This window comes from Corvus kubaryi, unplaced genomic scaffold (assembly GCF_017639235.1).
Source record: "Corvus kubaryi isolate FWS band 111438036 unplaced genomic scaffold, C.kubaryi_AGA036_p1.0 37367, whole genome shotgun sequence".
Taxonomy (NCBI): domain Eukaryota; kingdom Metazoa; phylum Chordata; class Aves; order Passeriformes; family Corvidae; genus Corvus; species Corvus kubaryi.
The window spans coordinates 4,964,695-4,986,075 of NW_024581119.1; the positions used below are offsets into that span (position 1 = coordinate 4,964,695).

General features: G+C 48.4%; 1 protein-coding gene across 8 annotated transcripts in view; it reads left to right on the forward strand.

Moving 5' to 3' along the window:
- Positions 1 to 21,149, forward strand: part of MSANTD2 (Myb/SANT DNA binding domain containing 2) — a 21,762-nt gene extending 613 nt beyond the window's left edge. Inside the window, exons 1-7 of one of the 8 annotated variants that reach the window (XM_042033986.1) lie at positions 169 to 257; positions 8,031 to 8,097; positions 8,190 to 9,808; positions 10,438 to 10,483; positions 11,081 to 11,339; positions 13,015 to 13,075; positions 19,682 to 21,149. In XM_042033986.1, coding sequence (XP_041889920.1) covers positions 10,472 to 10,483; positions 11,081 to 11,339; positions 13,015 to 13,075; positions 19,682 to 20,534 — 1,185 coding nt within the window. In that variant the 5' untranslated portion in view covers positions 169 to 257; positions 8,031 to 8,097; positions 8,190 to 9,808; positions 10,438 to 10,471 and the 3' untranslated portion in view covers positions 20,535 to 21,149. Of the gene's footprint in view, positions 258 to 5,229; positions 9,809 to 10,437; positions 10,484 to 11,080; positions 11,340 to 13,014; positions 13,076 to 19,681 lie in introns of those variants that run through there. The other 7 variants (XM_042033991.1, XM_042033989.1, XM_042033990.1 and 4 more) reach the window with 7 other exon arrangements.
- Positions 21,150 to 21,381: the final 232 nt, after the last annotated feature.

Below are 21,381 nucleotides of genomic sequence, written 5' to 3' on the forward strand. Positions count from 1 at the left end.
TCTCGCCTGGCGGCGCCGCCGCTGCCGCCGCGGCCGCCGCCTGCCGCGGGATGTCCTGGACGCCGGCGGAGACCAACGCGCTGATCGCCGTGTGGGGCAATGAGCGGCTGGTGGAGGCGCGGTACCAGCAGCTGGAGGGTGCGGGCACCGTGTTCGGCAGCAAAGCGCCCGGGCCCGCCATGTACGAGCGCGTCTCCCGCGCCCTGGCCGAGCTGGGCTACGAGCGCACCCCGTCCCAGTGCCGGGAGCGCATCAAGGTACCCTGGGGGGCGGCGGCGCGGCCCGGGACGGGAGGGTGGGCCGGGGCTCCCCGTGCTCGGCCGCCCGCCCGCGGGTGGGTCAGCTCCCGGGGCGGTGTGTGGTCCCTTTCCCGGAGAGGTGTTCTCCTGAGCATTCTTTGGTGCTGTGTCTGGGGCACCGTGTCCCGGGAGTTCAGTGCCTTCAGGATCTGTCCTGAGCGTCCTTTGGCGCTGGCTGTGGGCATCTTCCTGGCTCAGCCTGTCCTTTAGCCCTGAGTTTGGGGTCACCGTGTCCCCAGGGCTTGGCCTTTCGGGGTCTCCACGCTGCAGTTTTCTGGAGCATTCTCTGGCCTTGGCAGGGTTGTCCCCGGGACTGAGCCCAGCCCTTGCCCTGGGTGCAGGGTATCCCATTCCCTGGCTCAGCTGCCTGGCTCCCCGTGGTGTCTCCTGGGTGCCATGTCCTCTGGGTTCCTCCCTTGCACCCGTAGCCTCCAGCAGCACCTTTGGGACTCGTCCCGTGGGTTCAGTTCCTCTCGTGTGGGTGGGCTGTGGCAGCATCCCATGGTCCTGAGTGGGGACGGACACAGCATCCCAGTTGTTTGTGTCTCCTCATGGGGACAGCCCCAGCAGGATCCGTCCCCTGGGTTTTTGGACCACCACATCCCCTGGGTTTCCTCCTTTGGCCCCGAGTGTTGTGGGTGCCATGGTTGACTCTGTCCCCTCACGTGTCCTCCAGCATCCTCTGTCCATGAGGGGCTGGCACTGGCTGCTCCCTGTAGCCCTGTTGGGAAAACAGGGCTCCCAGTTGCCCCAGTAACAAGGGGAGGCACTGGTTGCTCTTGCACTCCTGGCTCTGTCCTTTGCTGTGGAGTTGTTTTGTAGAATCCGATGGCTTCCCTGGCTTGACAGGAGCGTGCTGTGGCTTCACAGATCTCTTGAGTAACTGATGAACAGCCCCGTGGGCTGTATTTGGCAGAGAGGTCTTTCCAGTTCCATCATTCCCTGGGAAAAAAGGGCTGGGTGTGGTGCCTGGTTTGGGAGCAGTCACTGCGTGCATCCTGCTTTTACAGAGAGGAGATATCTGGATGGTGTGGAAATCGCTGCGGGGTTTGAGTTTGTAAATGTGGATGATGTTTGGGAGGGTGAATTGCACGCTCTGATCTCCCTCTGGCTCTGATTTCTCCTTTCCTGGCCCATTAGGCTCCTGCAGCCCCCCCAAATGCTGATGGAGTGCACAATGAATGTGTTGTTATTGCTGGGGCTCAGGGGGGTGGTTGTTTCTCCTTTCCTCTTCCCATCCCTTAAATACACCTGTGCTAGCCCAGCTGGGCTGCAGCCGTCCAGGTGTGTACACCTGGGCTGCCTTTAATTTGCAAAATCCATGGAATGAGGGATGCTGCAGCATCAGGAATGCCTGGGAGTAAGTGCAGGATTTCCACTTTGATCCCCGTTGATTAGAACAGCCTGTCCTGGAAATAGATACTCAAAACAATCCCACATTCTTTAGAAGTTTGGGTTTCTCAATGTGTTTTCCTCACATGTGTGTGTATTTGCTGCTCAGGGGTCTTTTTCCCTTGAGCACATCCAAATATTTTTGGAGAGGAATGTTGCTGTACTGTGAACCCTCTTGAAGTCCCTCGTTCTCCTGGTGGCTTTCAAGGTGCTTGTTGCTTGAATCAGCTCTTCTGCAAACCTGTGGGCTTTGCCAGAGGCAGATGCATGATGGAAAAATTCCTGGAGGGGGTTTGGCTTTGTCCATTGGTTTTGGGCTGTGATGGGAGTCACTGCAGTGACTGAGGCCCCCAGCCCCAATTTTGGGGGATGCTGTCAGGTTGTGAGGAGTCATCTTGCTGTTAGAACAGCCCAGAACTGGCTCTTTGGGTTTGGACAGTGCTGTTGGATGGAGTTGATTGTGGGAGCATTTTGGTGACTCCCAGCAGTTTGAGCTCCTTGCAGCTGAGGATTCTCCCACTTTCCCTTCAGAAGTGAAGCTTGAACACATCTTTGCCCCTGAAATGTTCAAACTTGGAAGAAACCACCCACCAAACAGCAGTAAAAGAGCTCAAGGCTGATATTTATCACCAAGAGCAGCTCCTGCCAGACCTGTTAGATGTTTCTAGATTGCAGTACATCGGAATGGGCTCTCCTTTAACACTGTAATGCCCAGTGAGGGCCTTCATCAGCACAGTCATCTGGAGCAGCAAAAATGTGGCTTTTCCAAAGCCTTTGGGCTCTCAGTGGGTTTTGGCCTGGAATTGCTGGGAAAATGAGTGCTTGTTGAAAGCTGGGAGTTCTCCTGGGTGCCAAGAATTTACCTTGTTACAGGGGTTATGGAGATAGTTGTGGTAGCTGTTGCCAACTCTAAAATCCCAGTTTTTGTAGGATTCCAGGCAGGATTGGCTGCTTGACGTTTTGATGGTCCACCACAAACAGAAGTCACTTCTGGGTGTGGAGGGGTCGTGAGTGGATTCCTCTCTGAGACAGAGCAGGAGGACTGTCATGTGCCGTGGGAACAAGAGGAGGGAACAGGCACTTCAGAATCCTCCACACTGAAAACAGGACTGGGGAGGTGGTGATGAAGGAGCACATAGCTGCGTTGTTCCATTTATTACCCAAAATGTTCAGTGTTTCCAGGATTTTGTAGGATACTTAATGCCCATCAGGGGACAGAAGCATGAGGCTTTGCTGCTGGATAATGAATGGTGCTCCAAACATTCCAGGTTCAGCTGGTTTTATAAATGAATCTTAGATAAGGACTCAGTACTGCTTTCCTTCGGAACACCTGCGTTCCCTGGACACAGCCAAATCTTGACTCTCAACAGCCAGTTGAGCTGGAAAGGAACAAAGCAGCTTGTAAGCAGAGGGTTTTCCAGTTGTATGGCATGGATGCATTCTCTCTTAATTCAAACAGGGTGTGCAGAAAGGTCCCAACGCAAATTTTTGCCCATCTCCCACCATCTGCATGTACTTTTCTGCACATCAGCAGCTGGAACGAGGCCGCTGTCAGGTTGGAGCTGCTCTGGAAGGGTCTGTTTTAAATTTAGGGATTCACATGTAACCATTTCAGCAGCTTTTCCTTTGGAAAGAGACCTTGAGTCCGACTTGGTGACTCTGAGGTAGGTGGCTTGGGGAGCTCTGCGGTTGGGAGCTGTAGGAAGAATGGAACATCTTGATTCCTGCCTGTCGCATTCCCAGAAGAGCTGTCTTGTGCACCACAGCGTCCTCATCCTGACAAGTCACGTTCTGTCCTTAATCCTTGCTTGTTCAGTGACACTCTCTGTTCTTTTCATTCAGCCCTTTCCTATTCCCCACGTTCCTGAGCACAGATTTAGCCTGGTTTGTCTGTCCTGAAACTCATCACCTTCCCACAGCAGCACATGGAGAGCTTTTTAGTTTTCAGGTTTGACCTTAGAGCCAGGGTTTTAAGGCAGGTCATGGAGTATTTGGCCAAACCCTTTCCAGCCTTGCTGGGATCCTGTGTCCTGCACTGGGCAATGCTGTTTCAACCAGGCAGCAGGAGGTTTGCTGGGAATTTGAGCATGGGAAAATGAGCCCTTGCCTTGTGCTGTGAAGCTGTTGTGTGAAGGCCATACAGCTTGGAGACCGCAGTCCACAGGGCACATGGAATATGTTCCATAGGTATGCTGGAACTTCATCATTCCATCCTCTTCCAGCCATCCCAGGTGGCTGCAGTGACGGGGGATGTTCTGGGAAAGCTCAGGTGAGCTCGGGTGTTGCAGTCAAGGGGCGTTTTCAGGCTTGTTTTGTTTTAAAGGAATGTTCTTGAAATAATGGGCTCCAGTTGTTTCTTCAATACCAGATTTTAGGCCTTTTTTTAAACCCATGGGAGAATTTCCACTTCTGTTGCTTGCATCTTTATGGAAGGTGGAATCAAAGACTCATCCTCCTGATGGCACATTGCTCAGTTGGGCTGAGAGAGCATTTCAGGGCTGGAAATCCTCTGGCTGCAGGCGCAGCTGGAGAGCCTTTCCTCAGCAGAGACAAATCCCTTCTTAGAAGTTGCTGTTAAAACTAATTTGGGGACATTTTTAAAATGTCATTTCTTCAGCTACTGCAGAAATATGAGTTCTGCTTTCATTTTGCCTTTCCCAGAGTCAATGCCAACCCATTGATTCAAAGAGAAGCAGCTCCAGCATCTTAACTCCTGACTGCAGGAATTCCCAAGTATCACTGCCAGTCCAGTTCTGCTGTTGTTGGGTTTTCTGTACGAGACCTCCTCCTCCCCCCAGATGGGTGACTGGAGGTTTTGGCTGGGTTGTGGTTGTCCACAAAAGTAATTTGTTTTTCAAAAGGAAAATAAATACCTTGAAGATGTTTGTTCGGTGCTCAGAAAGAACATAGGCACAAAGAATAGCTGGGAGTGCCACAAACCCACATGAAATGGGAAGGGATAGAAAATTACACCTGACTATGAGCTGTTGGTATTTCTTGCTTTAAGCAACACTAACGTGGTGATGGCAGGGCTTGTTTGTAAGGGGGCTGTGGTTTCAGCTGCTTTGTGATGTAAACAATCTGTTTGTAAATCTTGCATGGAGTTGTTTTTTAAGGCAGGAAAGCTGCTCCAACAAAGCTGTCTCAGAAGCAATGCTTGCTGTGATCTAGTGTGAGCTGCTGGACGTTACAGGATTTCTGCCGGAATTCCATCCCTGGGTCCAAAGTCGTGTGGAGTGGGTGTCTTTGTAATTCAGAGATCTCAAATGATGGAGCATTGGTGCATTTCATAGCAACCAGCCAACCATCCACCTTCAAAGCAACTTTGATTTGAGCTGACAAGAAAGATGGAGAGGGACTTTCTACAAGGGCCTGGAGTGAGAGAGCAAGTGGGAATGTCTTCCCAGTGACAGGGCAGGGCTTGATTGGATATCAGGAAAAAATTTTTCCCTGTAGGGGTGGGGAGGCCTTGGCACAGGGTGCCCAGAGAAGCTGTGGCTGCCCCTGGATCCCTGGAAGTGTCCAAGGTCAGGCTGGACAGGGCTTGGAGCAGTCTGGTCTAGTGGAAGGTGTCCCTGCCCATGGCAGGAGGGTTGGAATGACCCTTTAAGGTAGCTTCCAAGCCCATTCCATGGTTCTGAGTTTCTGTTTCTTTTGAATGTGGTTTATCTTCATCTTGAGTTTATCTTGGTCCCAGCTCCCCGTCCCATTAACTCCCTGGGCTGTGATGTGTGCAGGTGTTCAAGTTACCTCCCATTCTTCCCTCGGCTTAAATAGATTCAGATGTGCCAGGTTTGCCAGGCTGGGCTGTTTCTTGCCATTCCTTGAATCCTTCCCAGCAGCCCAGCTTCTCACTGGAGGATCTCATGTGCAGAAGGTGGGAGCAACCTTCTGTTGACATTTATAGCTGGGAAAAATAAATTCTTCCATGACAAAGAGCGGATTTATTTGTTTCAATCCTTTGTGGGGCTGTGGCAGAGGAGCATTTCTGGGATATGAGTGTCACATGGAATGAACCCTCTTGGATTCGCTCTCAGCCGGGGCATTTGCAGAGCGCTGTTGTGCTGGTAGGAATCTGGCTTGATTTGCACATGCACGACAAGTGTCTTTACAATCCAGTGGCTTCTGCAGCCGTGTTGTGTGTTTATAATACTCTGGTCTGATCCTTCTGGTGTACTTGGGCCATCCACTGCTCATTCCATGGGTGCAGAGTGATTCCCAGAGGGAGCCGGGAGCGAGCTGGTCAGTTCTCTTGTTGAGACAGGAGCAGTTGATGGTCAGGAACTCATTGCAGGAGGGCAGATTTGTGAAACTTGAGCATTAAAGCTCATTTAGGGAGATTTGTGAACATTAAATCCTAGATTGAACACACACATTTTTTTCCTGTAGTGATCTCTGACTGTGGAGGACTTGGGAAGATGTTAAAAATCTTCCTGATTCTTGCACTCTGCTTCAAGTGCTGTCACAGGGGCAGATTCCTGCTTACCTCCCTCTTGCTGAGAGTATAAATTTGGGGGCCAAGCAGGCAATGGACTGCTGTGATCTCGCCTGTTACCAAACCTTTCACCACTAGTGCTGAAAATTTGGGTTCAAACCACTTTTGGTATTTCGATTTTTTTCATCCAGGCTTCTGCAGTCTGGGTTTTCCTTAAAAGTCTGGTTTTGTGAGTGGGGTAGTGATGTTTATCCTGATCACAGTAGATGCATGAAACTTGAAGTTTGATTTTCAGAATGAGCTTGTTTCTGAAGGCAAGGTAACCTACTCCTTCACTGCTCCAAAGTAAGTAATGTTTGAACAGGTCGTGCCAGGAGCAGGTTGAACCTTACTCAGGCATCTCGTCCGTTTAGGCTGGATATCAGGAAAAGGTTCTTTCCCCAGACAGTGGTTGGGTACGGACACAGGTTCCCCAGGGAATGGTCATGGCCCTGATCCTGCCAGAGCTCCAGGACCATTTGGGCAACACCCTCAGACACGTGGTGGGATTGTTGGGGTGTCTGTGCAGGGCAGGAGTTGGACTGGATGATCCTTGTGGGTCCCTTCCAACTCGGGATATTCTGTGATTCAGTGACCTCTGCAAGCTGAGCTTTGTCTGGAGGACCATCCACTACATCTAAACTCTTTACAAAGTTGTTGGCTTGGTGGGTCTGGGGGAGGGTTTTGCTTCTCTGCCTTCTCAATCTCTAACAAGTTCCTATTCTTTTCATCCAGTGCTGGTTTAAGAAAACCAGGAGCTCAAAGCATCGAGAGACAGAGGTGCCCAGCCGCCAGCCTTTCTGCAGGCAGTGCTGGAGTCTCCTCTCTAGGGGTCTGGCTCAATTAGCAGCAAACCCCTGAGAAGGGTCTGAGTATCCTCAGCATTCTGATAGCAGCAACCAATGGAGCATCTTCCCAGGTAGCCGATTTGAGCACACAGCAGTGTGGGATCTCTTGTCACAGCACCACACGCCACTGGTTTGCTCACCCTGATGGGACACAGCCTGTTAAAGCCCAGCTTCGTTTGCTCTTGGCTGCTGGCACAGTCCTGTCTCGTGGGGGCTGACCTCTGCAATTGGCTGTGGCGCTTCTGTAAATAATTCCTGTCCAGGCAAGAGCTTTTTTTTATTATTATTATTATATTTAATTGTGATTTAGAAATTGGCAGTGATGGCTGCGAGTTTTTGTTCAGTTCCGGCTCTCACTAACAAAAACCCGTGTCTGCCCTGCCTCGACTGGCATCCCTACCTGTGTCTGCCAGGGTACCTTTGCTTCTTCGTTGTCCAAAGAGAGCTCTGGTTTTTACCTCAATCAAGAGGGCATTCCCATCACTTTTTTACTGTACTGGAGCCAAATCCTTGAGGAAGTCCGTATGTGTTTGGGTATATCAGGATACAAGCACTCCAGGCTTCAGAAGTTGTTTCTTTTGTCCCAGTGTAGTTTCATCTTGTGTTGCCTGTGAGTATCCTGGGATGATGAGGGAGGGAGCTGTTTGACAATGCTGTTCTTAATTTGGGATATAAAGCTGAGAGCTCCTTTCCATTAAGTAAAAGAGCAACTTTGAAGCTGAGCGTTGTGCTGAGTGGTGCTCTGGGACATCAGGAGCCCTTTAGGCTGCTATCAATTAATCAGCTTAAACAGATGAATGTGGACATAGCCGTAGGCCACCAAAGTGCTCTGCAGAGCCCATAGCTTCTCCCTGAGTAAGAGCACGTCTCAGATCAGGGATCTGGAATTCCCTGTGTTGGATGACCTCAGGTTATATATGAAAAGCTTGCTGTGGTCTGGTTCTCCCTCATTTTTTTGCTGGAAGGAGGACCATGTCTGCAGCCTTCCTAAAGGTTTTTCTCATCCTCATCCTGCAGTTCCTGCAGAGCTCCAGGTTCTTCGGTGGCTTCACTTGTAGAGATGAGGACTCGTGAGTTAGAAATGGTGAGAAAATCCACATTGAGCTTTGTGACTGTCTCCTCCTTTGGTTTTCCTAACTATAAATTAAGCGGGGATAATATGTGTTCGTGTTGCAGGCAGTGTTGCAGAACAATAAGCAAAAGCCTCGGTCTCTTCCAGTCTGAGCAGTCACTGGGCAGTGATCAGGTCTGTTTTCAGTTACTTGTCCTAAATTTCCTGCTTTCTGTATCTGTATCAATATCTGTATGTGCACTTCAGGAACCACGGAGCAGGAGTTGAGCTGGACACCGGCAGGAATAGAGGAGGTGCGTAAGAAAAAACCAGACCTTAGATCTTGGAGATCAGAATAACCTGGTGAGAGAAAGGTTAAGGATTGTAAAATGTCCAGATTTCCTGAGGTCTGAGCAATTATTTAGGTCTTACCAGGCTCTCTGAAGAAGAGAAGCCTGTGGGTTTACATGAAACAAGGCCAATTTATGGTATTTGGAGGGAACATCAGGAAGAGCTGTAGGGTCTGCCTGTTGGAGACACTGGGGAGAGCCTCCAAGAAGAAAGAGCTAGCAGGAATCTTGATTCTCCACACAAGACCAAGGAGCCACCAGCTGCTTGGCCACAGGTTTTTTGGTGCTTTGGAAAGCCCTATACTTGAGATCTTCTCCCTCAAATTTTAGGTTATCTGCTTCCAGAAGTGGAGGTAACACAGCCAGGTGAGCATCTGGGCAGTAACCCCAAAAGTATCTTGACCTGTAAGAGTAATGAGCAGTGACACTATTGCTCATTTATTTTCATTCCCCTTTCTGTGTTGCTCCCTTTAGTTTTTCTACTAGTCTGCATTGACTTGCTGCTAAATTATTTTGATAGTAAAGTAAGCCAGCTTGCAGCCTGACTGAAATAATTAATTACTACTAGGCTACAACCCAGTGTGGGATCCTCCATAACCCCACTGGTGGGGAGAGGTGTTTGAAGCACATGCTGAAAATAGAGTGTGAAAATAGAGTGGCTGATGGTGTCGGGCATTCCCAGAGGGCTTGGCCAAGAGTAGGGATGCTTTGGAAACAGTTTGTTTTGCTTGAAGGCTGCTAGTAAATTCAGCTGGAGGCTCTAAATCCATGGTTTTTAACTCCTATGGAGAAGCTGGGGCAGATACAAGAACTGGAGTTTGGGAAATATATTTTAAAAAAATCTAACTTGGGTGGATTTTAGAAAGAGTCTGGGAGTGAAATGACTTCGCCCTTATGTCTCGGTGAGATTTGAGCTGAAAGGAGAGAAATTGGAGTGAGAAAACTGAATTCTAACAACCAAATGTATCTATACCCCAGTCTGAGGGAAGCCTCTTTGCACCAGTGAATACCAACAGGTTTCTGGGCTGGGTTTTGGTTCTAGGTTGCCACAGCGGCTTGTTTTCCACCCTGCTCACAGACAGAAATATAAAATATGCTGGTGTCCATCCAAAGAGGATCTGCCTGTTTATCCTGAGGTAGTTATGGCAAAAGTGGGAAGGGTTCCACTTTAAACCGTGGAATAACTCGTGCCTGTTGCTGCCTGTGTGTTTATCTGGGTTATTTTTTATTTTGTGTTATTTTCGTGTGTTTTTGTTTAAAACAGCAGGGTAATACTGACTTGCTGCTTAGCGGTTTTGCTTCTGCCCCCAGGGCTCTGAATCTCAGGAGGAAACTGGTTAGAAATGTATCCCTTTGCTGCTGATGCTGTTAAACCAGTGTATGAGGAGCATTAGGTAGGTTCCAGCTTTCTGGAGTTTTAAAAGTTCCTTTCTTTGGGGGGAAAAAACACAGTAATTTTTGTAATGATGTGTCCATTACAGTCCTCCTGCAGAAAGCAAGGTAACAGGACTAGTTCTTCCCAAATTAATGCCTCTTTTGAATTCCAGAGACAGCTTTGCCATTCAAGTTAGAACCTTGGCAATCTGATAAATTTAATTAAAAAAAAAAAATTAACATTTTCTAGCAGTTTACCAATCCGAAAAAAACCCCAAGACCCGGCAAACCTGGGGCATATCATTGTCTTTCAAAATTAGAGCAGTGGTAGAATTAAAGCCACGCTGAGGGTTGTGTAGAAAGTTTTTTTTACCCCCAAGTAGTTGTCTTTTGCTCCAGATTAGGGGGAAAACATGGATGGAACCATAGGCTTATCCAGCAGCAGTGAAGTGGCCGAGCCCTTGGTGCAAGATGCCAAAGGGATCACCAAAAGTGGGTGAGGCTTTGGCATCTGTGTGGGAGGTTCTGCCGCAGCTCTGTTTGAGAGGCTGCTCATACCAAGCCACCTCAGTGCTGTTACTTACTTGATGCTTGATATCAAAGTCTGGGAACTGGGAGCATTATTGATTTGACCTCTTTTAAATTTCAGCAGCTTCACAAGAGACAGAGTGAGTTAGTAAGGAATGCAAAAATATGTAAGTAATATATATATTTTCCTAGCTGAATAGCTTAGGCATATCCATTTTGTACCTTGTGTCTTCTTAACAGAGTAAGGAAGGTTGGACTGTCTTTGCTTTGGGGGAAATCTTTCTGTTTTCCTTTCTCTCTCCTCCCTGCTTCCCCCTCTCCAAGCTGTGGGCACAACACCAGCTCTGCTTTCTCCTTCTCGTAGTAGGTGTGCATTTTCCTGGCTGATTGGTGTCTCTGACTGGGGGGCTCTTGGTATTTTTATTTTATTTTTTCCCTGCATCTGTAGCAGATCCGGGGATTTTTTTTTTTTTTTTTTTTTAAGTGGGAAAGAGAATAAATCACCCAAGTTAAATCTGAGGAATCTGTAGCTGCTGCACAACTTGTCCTGTGTCATAGATGTTAACGCTAAGCGGGAATGTCGGATATATATGATGCTTCCTGGTGGGTGTAGATTAATTTGGGAGCATTGCTCATGAGCGTGGGGCAAATATGACCTGCAGAAATAACCCCCAAAGCCCTAAACTCTGCCTGTGGGACTGTGTGTGAGTGCCTGTGTGCTTGTCCAACCCCACACCCCTGACTGACCTGCTGGTCTCTCTCAGACCCTCCGCAGGTGCTACAGCCGCGTGAAGGAGCACGGTGTTGGGAAGAGGAAAAGCAGCTACACGTTTGAACAGCTGGAGCAGGTGTTTGGGCAGGGAGGATGGGACTCCCAGCCCTGCCAGCCCGTCCTCATCAACAGCAGCGGCTTGTACCAGGAGCTGGAGTCGGATGGCAGCACGATGGAGGAATACTCTCAGGAGGACTGGGGAAACCACAGTCAGGATCTTCACTGCTACCAGACCGGCGAGCAGGAGTTGGGTAAGAAATCCCATAAATCCCATCTTGGCACATCTCCATCCTTGGATTTTACCTGTGCTCATAGCTGTCTGACACATGCATATCTCAGTACCAACTTTCACCTCTCGGACAGAATGTGCTCACAATGCTAAACACACCCTTGGGGAGAAAAGGGACAGAAATTTCTCAGTTAATCAAAAGCAAACCATGGTTCTTGAAGTCCTTTAGGGTCAGGACTGGAGTTTGAAGAGCTCGGCAGGAAGGGCTGTGTGGCCAGGAACAGTGGAGGTGACACCTTCCCTGTCTCTCCTTCCACTCTCAGCTTTACTTTCCCTCATGGGATTCCCTTTCAGTGGTACCTGGGTGTTACCATTCAAACAGCATGTGCTTAAACTGTGAACAAGACTTCAGCCTGCTTCTAGCAACACCAACAACTGTAAAAATGTTGCTCTTTCTTATATATCCTGATAAATTGGTATTAAACACGTCAATATGTTTATATCCAGAGGTGTGGCCTTTTTAAAATGAAAAAATAGCAAGCAAGCTCACACTTGATGTTTGAGACCTAAACCAAATTTCTCCACGTGCTTTTCTTGCCTGAATTATTGCTGTCTCTGCCTAAAAGTCAGTATTTTAATTAATTTGGAGGTTTAATTGTTGCTTGTGGCTTTCTGAACTTTGTTCAACAGATCAGGGTACCACATTCCTGATAGAAAACACACTCCAATCTGAGCAGTTCTGGGAAGAAGTGGGTTTCTTGAGGCAAATTTCTCTCAAGGTACTGCTCTTACAGGTGTCTGTTCCTCCCTTACCTGAGCAGGGTTTTTCACAGCAGAAGCTTTAAGTTGATCAGATCACAGGTGAAGCAGGTGAATTGTATAAAGGCTTTTTCCTCCCATTTGTAGGATGAAAGAGGGAGAGGAGATGCAGTTGGGTATCTGTACACGTCTGTGTTTGGGGGACTGGTGAGTCAGGATGCTTTGAAAGAGCCTTAGATCGCAGTTTAATGTTAAAATTTGCAAGTTGGCTGTTAACCGTGTTCCAGTTCCTCAGACTTCTTCCCTGGGGGATTTAAAAGTCAGAAATATGTGGGAGAGAAACAGTGGGGAGAAGAAACGTTACAAAACGTATGTAAATGATGGCTAATTCTGTCTGGTATGGCTCGTTATGGTGAGTCAAGCTGGGATCTCCTGGTTTGTCACCAGTTTTGGGGACATTTGCGTGTGCTCGGGCTGACGATGCCCTTCACGCTCAGAAGTTGTGAGCGAAGCACTTGGCACACAGCATCTAAATTGAACACAGATGCAGTTCTGCTGCTGCTTCCTCTTGAAATGTACTATTGGAAGCAGGATTGCTTTTTCTTGGTTTTTTTCTTGAAACAATGCAGTTTGCAATTCTGTCGATGTGTGATTTAGCAGGGGTTGGAGCCTTGTCCGTGAAAGGTTTTGCACTTGCAGAGAGAGATTCAGATTTTAACTGTCCATATCTCTTCCAAGTTAAAGAAAAACCCAATCAATTACAGAGGGCGTAAGAGCTGGAGCTGTCTCATGCAGAACTCCAGCAGACTGCCTGGCTTACGAAGCAACTCAGATTTATTTTTTATTTAATTTCAGCCTCTTTAAAAAAAAAAAAAAAAAAAAAAAGCCCTAAGAACATTATTTAAAATCTAATTATGTGTTGGAATTTTACCTTTCAGATGAAATGCCTACCACGAAAAGAACATTAAAGATAAAACAGGAATCTTCAGAAGACACGCAGTAAGTAATTTATGAATGTTTTACCCTGGAATGTATTTCCCTGGGGATGTTGTGCAGGAGGGGAGGATATTTGAAACTTCTGTTTATAATTATAAATACATTGTGCAAGACTATTCATACAGTTGAATCTGCTTTATGCATTATTCCCATTACCTCAGAACAGCTGAAATGCTTCACAACTCTGTTTCTCCTTGGCTTTGCCATTCAGCAAAGGAAACGAGACTTACTACGTGGATGTGAGGACTTAAACCACGGACAAAACCCACAAGAAAAGCTCCTTTCCTTGGTGGGAAGGCACGCCAAAGCTTTGGAGTCTCTGATTTTCATTTTTATAACTTTCCAGACCTTACTTGTAACCTTTTAGCTGGGTTTAATCTAACAAACACTGGAGCCTTTTAAATGCTTTGATCATGCGAAGCTCCCTTTCCTCTCCAACAATAACACAGAGCATTCCCAAAAATGAAAGGAATTGTGCTGTATTTACTCTGTCCAGGGCTACTTTCTGCCAGCTTTTAGGGGTGGTTGTGGATCTGTCTGCAGTGGGAGTGAGCCAGGCTCACAGACCCTTTGGGGTGTGTTGCACACAGGAGCTCCCACACCAGTGGGTTGTAGTGTCACCAGGGGTTTTCCATAGTGGAAAAGGAGCTGCTGTAGGGTAGGAGGTCACCAGCACTGGGAACAGCAACAGAACATCCCTGATGAGTCATTTGTAACAGAGGCTTTGTGATGTAACTCAATGAAAAAAAAAAATCCTCTAAAAAATTTGAAATAATTATAAATAAGTAAAAATAGAAATAAATTTAAGATAAAATAACTTAAGAAAATAAAAATAATTTTAAAGCAAAAAGAATTAACAAGAAGCTTCCATGGCAGTGGTGTAGCTTCATCAGACTCCTCACTTCAGGTGGATATTCACATAGCCAAAGGTGACTTTTCTTCACGTGGAGCAAATTCAGTTTAACAGCTCAGGGACAACCTAGAAAAAAGTAACTTTTTTCAGTATAAATTTTCTTACTGCCTCTTTGAACAGTTTCTTGGTGCTGTTCTGGAGTAATTTTATCTTTAAGGAACTGCATAGCAAATAATGCTGAATTTTCTGAGGTGAAGGCTTGGACCACACAAGTCGTCTCTTCCAGGTTTTAAGTGTACATGAACAGCTGAATTAGATTTTGGTAAATGAGACCTTTCAGAGTTTTATGCTCATTTCCCCCCCAGATTCTCTCTAAAATGCAGTGGAGTCTCTGAACTCTGGGGCATTTTGTGAAGCGTGCTGACGATAAACTCATCCTGCGTGCAGAGTGGAAGCACAGAGCATTTTCCAACACACAGATTTGCTGAAAGCTGCTTTTTCCCTTGTCTGTGAGGAGAAGGAACTTGTAAACTCTGACTCAGTAGGTTAAAAGCGGTCAGAAGATGCATAGCTAATACAAAGATAAGCTGAGTATTTATTTATTATCTTGAAAAAATAGAATTTCATCTAAAAGCCACAGTAGATAAATAGTTGCCAAACTCTTTCACTTCTTTGTGCAGCCTTTTAAAATGCAGATAGCCTAGTTCAAAGTCGGGTTCATCTGCCTTCTTGGTCAAGGGCAGATTTTCAGCAGAAATTGTCTCCATAAATCATTCAAACTCTGGTGAAACTTGTGGTGTGCTTGTGGACATAGAAAAACAGAATTCTAGAATGGTTTGAGTTGGAAGGGACCTTAAGGCTCATCTCATTCCAACCCCCTGCTATGGGGACACCTTCCACTATCCCAGGTTGCTCCAAGCCCCAATGTCCAGCCTGGCCTTGGGCACTGTCAGGGACCCAGGGGCAGCTACAGCTGCTCTGGGCACCCTGTGCCAGGGCCTGCCCACCCTCCCAGGGAACAATTCCTGCCCAATATCCCATCCAGCCCTGCCCTCTGGCACTGGGAAGCCATTCCCTGGGTCCTGTCCCTCCAGCCCTTGTCCCCAGTCCCTCTCCAGCTCTCCTGGAGCCCCTTTAGGCCCTGCAAGGGGCTCTGAGCTCTCTCTGGAGCCTTCTCCTCTCCAGGTGAGCACCCCCAGCTCTCCCAGCCTGGCTCCAGAGCACAGGGGCTCCATCCCTCTGATCATCCTGGTGCCTCCTCTGGCCTGGCTCCAGCAGCTCCAGGTCCTTCCTGTGCTGGGACCCTCGAGCTGGAGGCAGCTCTGCAGGTGGGGTCTCAGCTGAGCGGGGCAGAGGGGCAGAATCCCCCCCTCCCTGCTGCCCACGCTGGGGGCTCAGCCCAGCACAGGGGCGGTTCTGGGCCAGGGCCTGTCCAGCTCTCACCCACCAGCACCCCAAGTGCTTCTGCCAGAGCTGCTCCCCATCCCTCCATCCCCAGCCTGGATTGATCCTGGGGGTTACCCCGACCCAGGTGCAGCACCTGCCCTCGGCCTTGTTACGCCTCATGAGGTTCCCCAAGGCCACTGACTGAGCTTGTCCCAATCCCTCTGGATTCCACGCTGTCCCTCAGTCACGGAGCAGGAGCACATGGGAGGCAAGCAGGCTGCTGCAGGTCACAGTGCAGTTTGTGTGGAAGCCAGGAGCTGTTTGTCCACCACCACTGGTGTCCTGTTGTCTCCTCAGATCCCCAAGGACCCGACGCAGCGATGGCTCCGGGAACTCGCTGCACTGAGCAGTGCTGGGTTAATATTTGTGGTATTTAGTTGTGCTCATAACAGGCAGCTTTTTGCCATCAGCTCATGTAGCTATGGGGAGAGGAATGGATGTGAGCCAAGGAGAAAGCAAGGGATAGGGAATGTCTGCACCAGATTCCCCAAGGACCAATTAATAAATGTGGTGGGGTGAAGGAGGGCTGGATGAAGATAAGGTGTAACAGAGCTCCAAAACACTGAAAGGGCTGGGAAAAAGCGAGTTACAAAGCTGGGAGGAAAAAAGGCCACTTGCAGCTTCAGGGATTTAGTGGAGATAGCTTTTAGTTACAGCACGTGTATGACCTGCCTGGGTGTCAGAGGGCAGAAATTCCATCTCCTCTGAGCTTCCAACAATGTGGGACAGCACAGCTGCCCCCGCTGAGGAATGTGTCTCCAAGTGACATGGAGAGAGCCATGGGCCCCTCTGGGGGGACGTGGTAAAGGTCTCCAAAGACCAGAGCCCCTCCGCTCTGGAGCCAGGTTGGGAGAGCTGGGGGTGCTCACCTGGAAAAGTCTCCAGGGAGAGCTCAGAGCCCCTTGCAGGGCCTAAAGGGGTTCCAGGAGAGATGGAGAGGGCCTTGGGACAAGGGCTGGAGGGACAGGACAAGGGGGAATGGCTTCCCAGTGCCAGAGGGCAGGGACAGATGGGATCTTGGGAAGGAATTGTTCCCTGTGAGGGTGGGAGGCCCTGGATCCCTGGCAGTGTCCAAGGCCAGGCTGGGCAGGGCTTGGAGCAACCTGGGATAGTGGAATGTGTCCCTGCCCATGGCAGGGATGGGAATGAGATGAACTTTTAAGGTCCCTTCCAGGCCAAAGTGTTCAGAGTCTGTGACATACAGGGACTTCCCACCTTTCACCTTATTTTTGACAGTATAGGAAGCGAAGGGCAATAGGTAACCTGTGTCCGCATCCCATCCTCCATCAGAGGGCTCCTTCCCCATGTCGGCTCTGCTGTTGCCTGCCCTTGGCTGTTGCCTCCAAATAAACTGTTTTGAAAAGTGAAATACTACTTTGAGAAGTGGTTTGATTCACTGCTGGTGTTGGGAAGATGAGCTAGAGAAAGCTCGTGGCTCTTCACTGAAAGCAGCTCTTCTGGGCCCTTTGAAATCTGCTTGGTTTGGAAACAGCGCCTTAGAACAAATTTTCGCCTACTCTTGTCTCAAGTCTTTCCTCATTTGAATTGCAAAAGCTTCCAAGGAGGAAGAAACTGCAGGTCCCAGACTCCAAGCAGGGAGGTGATGGTTTGATGATGAGGGAAAATCCAGCTCTAGGGCACCTTCTGCAGCTGAAAAGTGAGATTGTCCTGAGACACGCGACAGGTTAAACCTTCTGCTCAGCTCCCATTTTCCTCCTGAAAAATGAATCCTATTAACAATATAAATAAAGCAAATACATAAGTACATGTTTAAGAAATAATTTTAAATAGCTGAATGAGTGAAAATGGCATTTTAAAATTAATAAATAATTAAATAATAGTGATTTTTACTGCTTATGATACCTCTGCTTGGCTAAGTCGTCGAGATCCTGGATAGAGCCTGGGAAGCCAAAGTATAGGCAAGAAGATGCTAAACCTGAAAAGCAAAACTCCTTAAAATTCATCTTTCCCTGTTTTCTTTGGTGCTGGCAGTGGTGGGTTCCCTGTGGAAAGCCCTTCTCTGTCTGCTGCCGAAGCTCTGCTCTCCTGCAGTGGTTGCCATTCCCTGCAGGAGCAGTCGGAGTGACTGACGCAGCCAAGCTTCGGCTCTGGCTTGTGCCGAGCTAAACCGAGCAGAGTATTTATAGTGCAGTTAATAAAGGTGGGGGCTTTGCTTGCAGTTCCTCGCTCTGTTCCTCAGCTGTTGAATGAAAACCTGCCCACGCCCTGCTCTCCTGTCTTTGCCTTGGGAAGGGAATAACTGGAGCTCAGCTGCCATCAGGAGTCGAGCATGTGTGCCAGTGTTGTGTTCCAGCACTGCCCTGTCCCCTTGTCTGTCCTATCCCCTTGTGCCCAAAAGGTAAACTTGCACTTCCAGAAGCCTCAAAAAGATATTTTCCAAGCATGGCAAAACCTCAGGGAAGCTTTGAATCAGCATTGCCACAGTGTTTGAGTGGAAATGGAAATGGATTTGGGGTAGTCTTGCCAAGGATGCCCAGGGTTTCTCTCCATTGCTTCTGGGCAGTGGAACTGACTCCTCAGGAAGTACGTGCAGTAAGAAACAGAACTTTGGTGCTGATGGAACTGGCATTTTTAAAACCCCTGGCACAGACAGGGCTCTGCTCCTCCAGCCAGCCCCTCCTCAGTGCTCTAGAGACTTGGTTACACTCCAGTTGTGGTGGAAATGCACTTCCCAAAATGCCTTTTAAGGTCTTTTTAGGGATCTTCTGGCATGATTGGTACTGCAAGACAGGTGAGATGGATGAGGCAGTGATGGATGTGGTCCTGGTGTTGCTGTGAGGAGGGAGCTATCCCAGCCTGGATGCGCGGAGGGGCTTGGACACCACAGGTGAGGGTTGCAGATGGTGTCCAACCAACCGTCGTACGTCAAACCAGAGCTCTGTGTCCGGAGCCCAGTGCCCTCAGCCTGCTCCGCTGCTCCAGAGGCACTCCATCACCTGCAGGACAGCCAGCAGTAGCAGAACCTTCCCAGAATCACATGTGTTGTGGTTAGACCTGTAAAAGCAGGGTTTTTTGGGATGAAAGGCTCTGAGGTGGGGCCTCTCCAGCACTGCAGGAAGGCTCTGCAGCTCCCAGTTCACTTTTCTTTGAGCTCTTGTACCCATTATGATGGAAAAAGACCTGTTCCCCACAGGGATTTGTTGGGCAGGAATGCATCTGCCAGAGTCAGCCTTGGTTGTGGGGTGTCATATCTGCTCTTAGAGGCCTTCAGGTCCCTCACCAGTCTGATGCTGGACTCCACTGGGAAGCTGTTGGGAAGAGCTGGTTTTAGGGAGTTTAAGTGATCTTGAGGAACCTGCAGAAGAAAACCTGTGTCCCCTGGTACAGCACATCCTCCTGGTGGGATGTGGAAGGAGAAAAAATCCTCTTGGGAGTGCAGTGGCCCCCACAGTTCAGCTTTCCAGATGTGGCACAATGGATAAAGGAAGGAGAGTTGCATGGAAAGATCTTTTACATCCCATTTGTTGGACCAAGAGAGGTTTCCCCGTTAGCAAATGAGTTGCAATATCTTCCTACAGCTTTGATTATAGGACAATAACTCCCCAAATTAGGAGTTCTCCCTGCCAGCTAATTACACCCTAAGGGTCTCATTTATCCTGGAGGAAGCCGTTCCAGCTCGCTGCAGGTGCATGTGGATGCTCTCTCCTGATGTAAACCCCTCTCTGAAACGCGCTGCTGGGAGTGAAAACAGTTCTTTGGGCACATGGGGATTTCTTCATTGGCTCTCTGGAGGGATTGTCCATCCAGCAGCATCCAGGATGTGTCTGGGAGCATCTTCTGCTCCAGGGGGTTGGTCACTTGAGCTGTGTTTCCACCCCAGCGCTGGGACAGAGCCCTTGGGAATGGCTTCAGGCTCCCATTGGGGTTTTTACAATTACAGTCCTGTTTGCTGGCATTAATTTGGGGATAACAATGAGGCAGAAGTGTTTTGAGTGGCAGTTGTGAGTTTGGGATGCAGCACATGGAAGCCCAGGGTTGTAAAGAATGACCCAGTAGTTGAGTGTGTATTTATTCAGCAGGACCAGATACATGCTTCCTTGCAGTTGCTTTGATATCAGGAGGAGTTGGGGTTGGGTTTGTTTTGGTTTTGCCAAGATTAATTTAAAATTTCCCCATCAGGGGGGTTGTTCTAACCCATAAACTGCCCCAGCAATGTATATAGCAGTAAGAAAAATCAGGCAAGAAAGCTGACTGGGATTAATGTTTTCTGAAGGTTGATGCATTCGCTGGGAAAGTTTTTTCAGCTCTGATGCCCTTATCCTTCTCTCCCTCTGTTTCTTAATTTCCAGGAAGCGCGACGTCATGCAGAACATTATGCAAATCTTGGAGTCGGTCCAGTTGAAGTGGGAGCTGTTTCAGAGCTGGACAGACTTCTCCAGGCTCCACCTTTCTAACAAACTGGCCATTTTTGGCATCGGGTACAACACCCGCTGGAAGGAGGATATCCGTTACCACTACGCAGAGATCAGCTCCCAGGTGCCGCTGGGCAAGCGGCTCCGGGAATATTTCAACTCGGAAAAACCAGAGGGTCGGGTGATCATGACCCGAGTACAGAAAATGAACTGGAAGAACGTTTATTACAAATTCCTGGAGATCACCATCAGCGAAGCCAGATGCTTGGAGCTGCACATGGAGATCGACTGGATTCCCATCGCTCACTCCAAACCCACCGGAGGGAACGTGGTGCAGTATTTATTACCAGGAGGGATCCCAAAAAGCCCTGGCCTGTACGCCATTGGATACGAGGAGTGCCACGAGAAACTCCCCTCGCCGCTGGCCGAGCACCAGGCACCCGACCCGAGCAATGAGACTCCAGGGGAACTCGAGGTGCCCTCACCACAGGCCTCCCTTCGGGTGGACATGGAATCTGCCCGGATTATCTACTGTTACCTCGGCATCGCCGAGGTTCGGACTCTCCAGCAGTGCCTGTTTTTACACTTCCAGGCAAACACTAAAACCTTCAGCAAAGATTGGGTCGGGATCAACGCCTTTTTATCTCAGAACTGCGTCGTAGAGCCCGGTGTCTCACCCAAATCCATCTACATCAAATTTGTGGAAGTGGAGAGGGATTTTCTGTCTGCCGGCTCTTTGGTAGAGTGCCTGGAAAAAGCCATCGGGTACCCCTTAAAATTTAACAACTGAGCCTCGTCCTTCATAAGGATCAGGGCTTTCCGCCCCATTTTCCATCTCACTCGGATCCAGTCCGTTCACATCCGGGCACGCTGGACTTTTCCGCCTGGAAGCGCGTTTTGGGGTGCGCAGAGGCTTGCGGGGCGCTTCCCCCACGCCGGGCCCGGCTCTCTGGCCGCACCGGCCGGGTCCCCGCCGGAGCGGCGTGGCGAGGAGGAGCACCCGGCCCACGAGACGACTGTCGGTACATTCCACATGGGACAGGCTCGTACACACGGCGTTTTCATACAGAAACTGAGGGTTTGGTCTTTCCTTTATTCCACGGTGTCTCCTTTGGACGCATCCGTCTCTAAGTGTTACTATGGATCTGACTCAATAAGCAATAGATAACGGCGAGGGAAACCCCAACTCCCGGCCCGGGGACTGTTTTTCAAAGCCACCCTTAGATATCTTGTATATAATTTAGAACTTCACTTTTTTCACCATCGAGTGTTCTCCTCTCTCCAAACAGTGTTGCCTGCAAAGACTTTGGGTTCCGTGATGTATTCCACATCCTCAGTAGCATTGCCATATCTGCTTTTATTTTATTTTATTTTTTTAACATTAAAATAATTCCTGGCCTTTTTATTTTTTCTTTATTTTTTTCTGTTTAGTTTTTCCCTATTTTTCTCTCTTTTGTCCTTTTTTATCATTATTTTTCTCTTACTTCTCTCATTTTTCTTTTTTTCTATTCCTCTTTTTTCTTTTCTTTTTTATCTTTTCTTTTTTGGGATTTTTTAAAAATTTCTTTATCATTTTCCTTTTTTTCCTTTCACTTCTTTTAATTTGGTTTTTTTATTATTTTTATTTTCACTTTTTA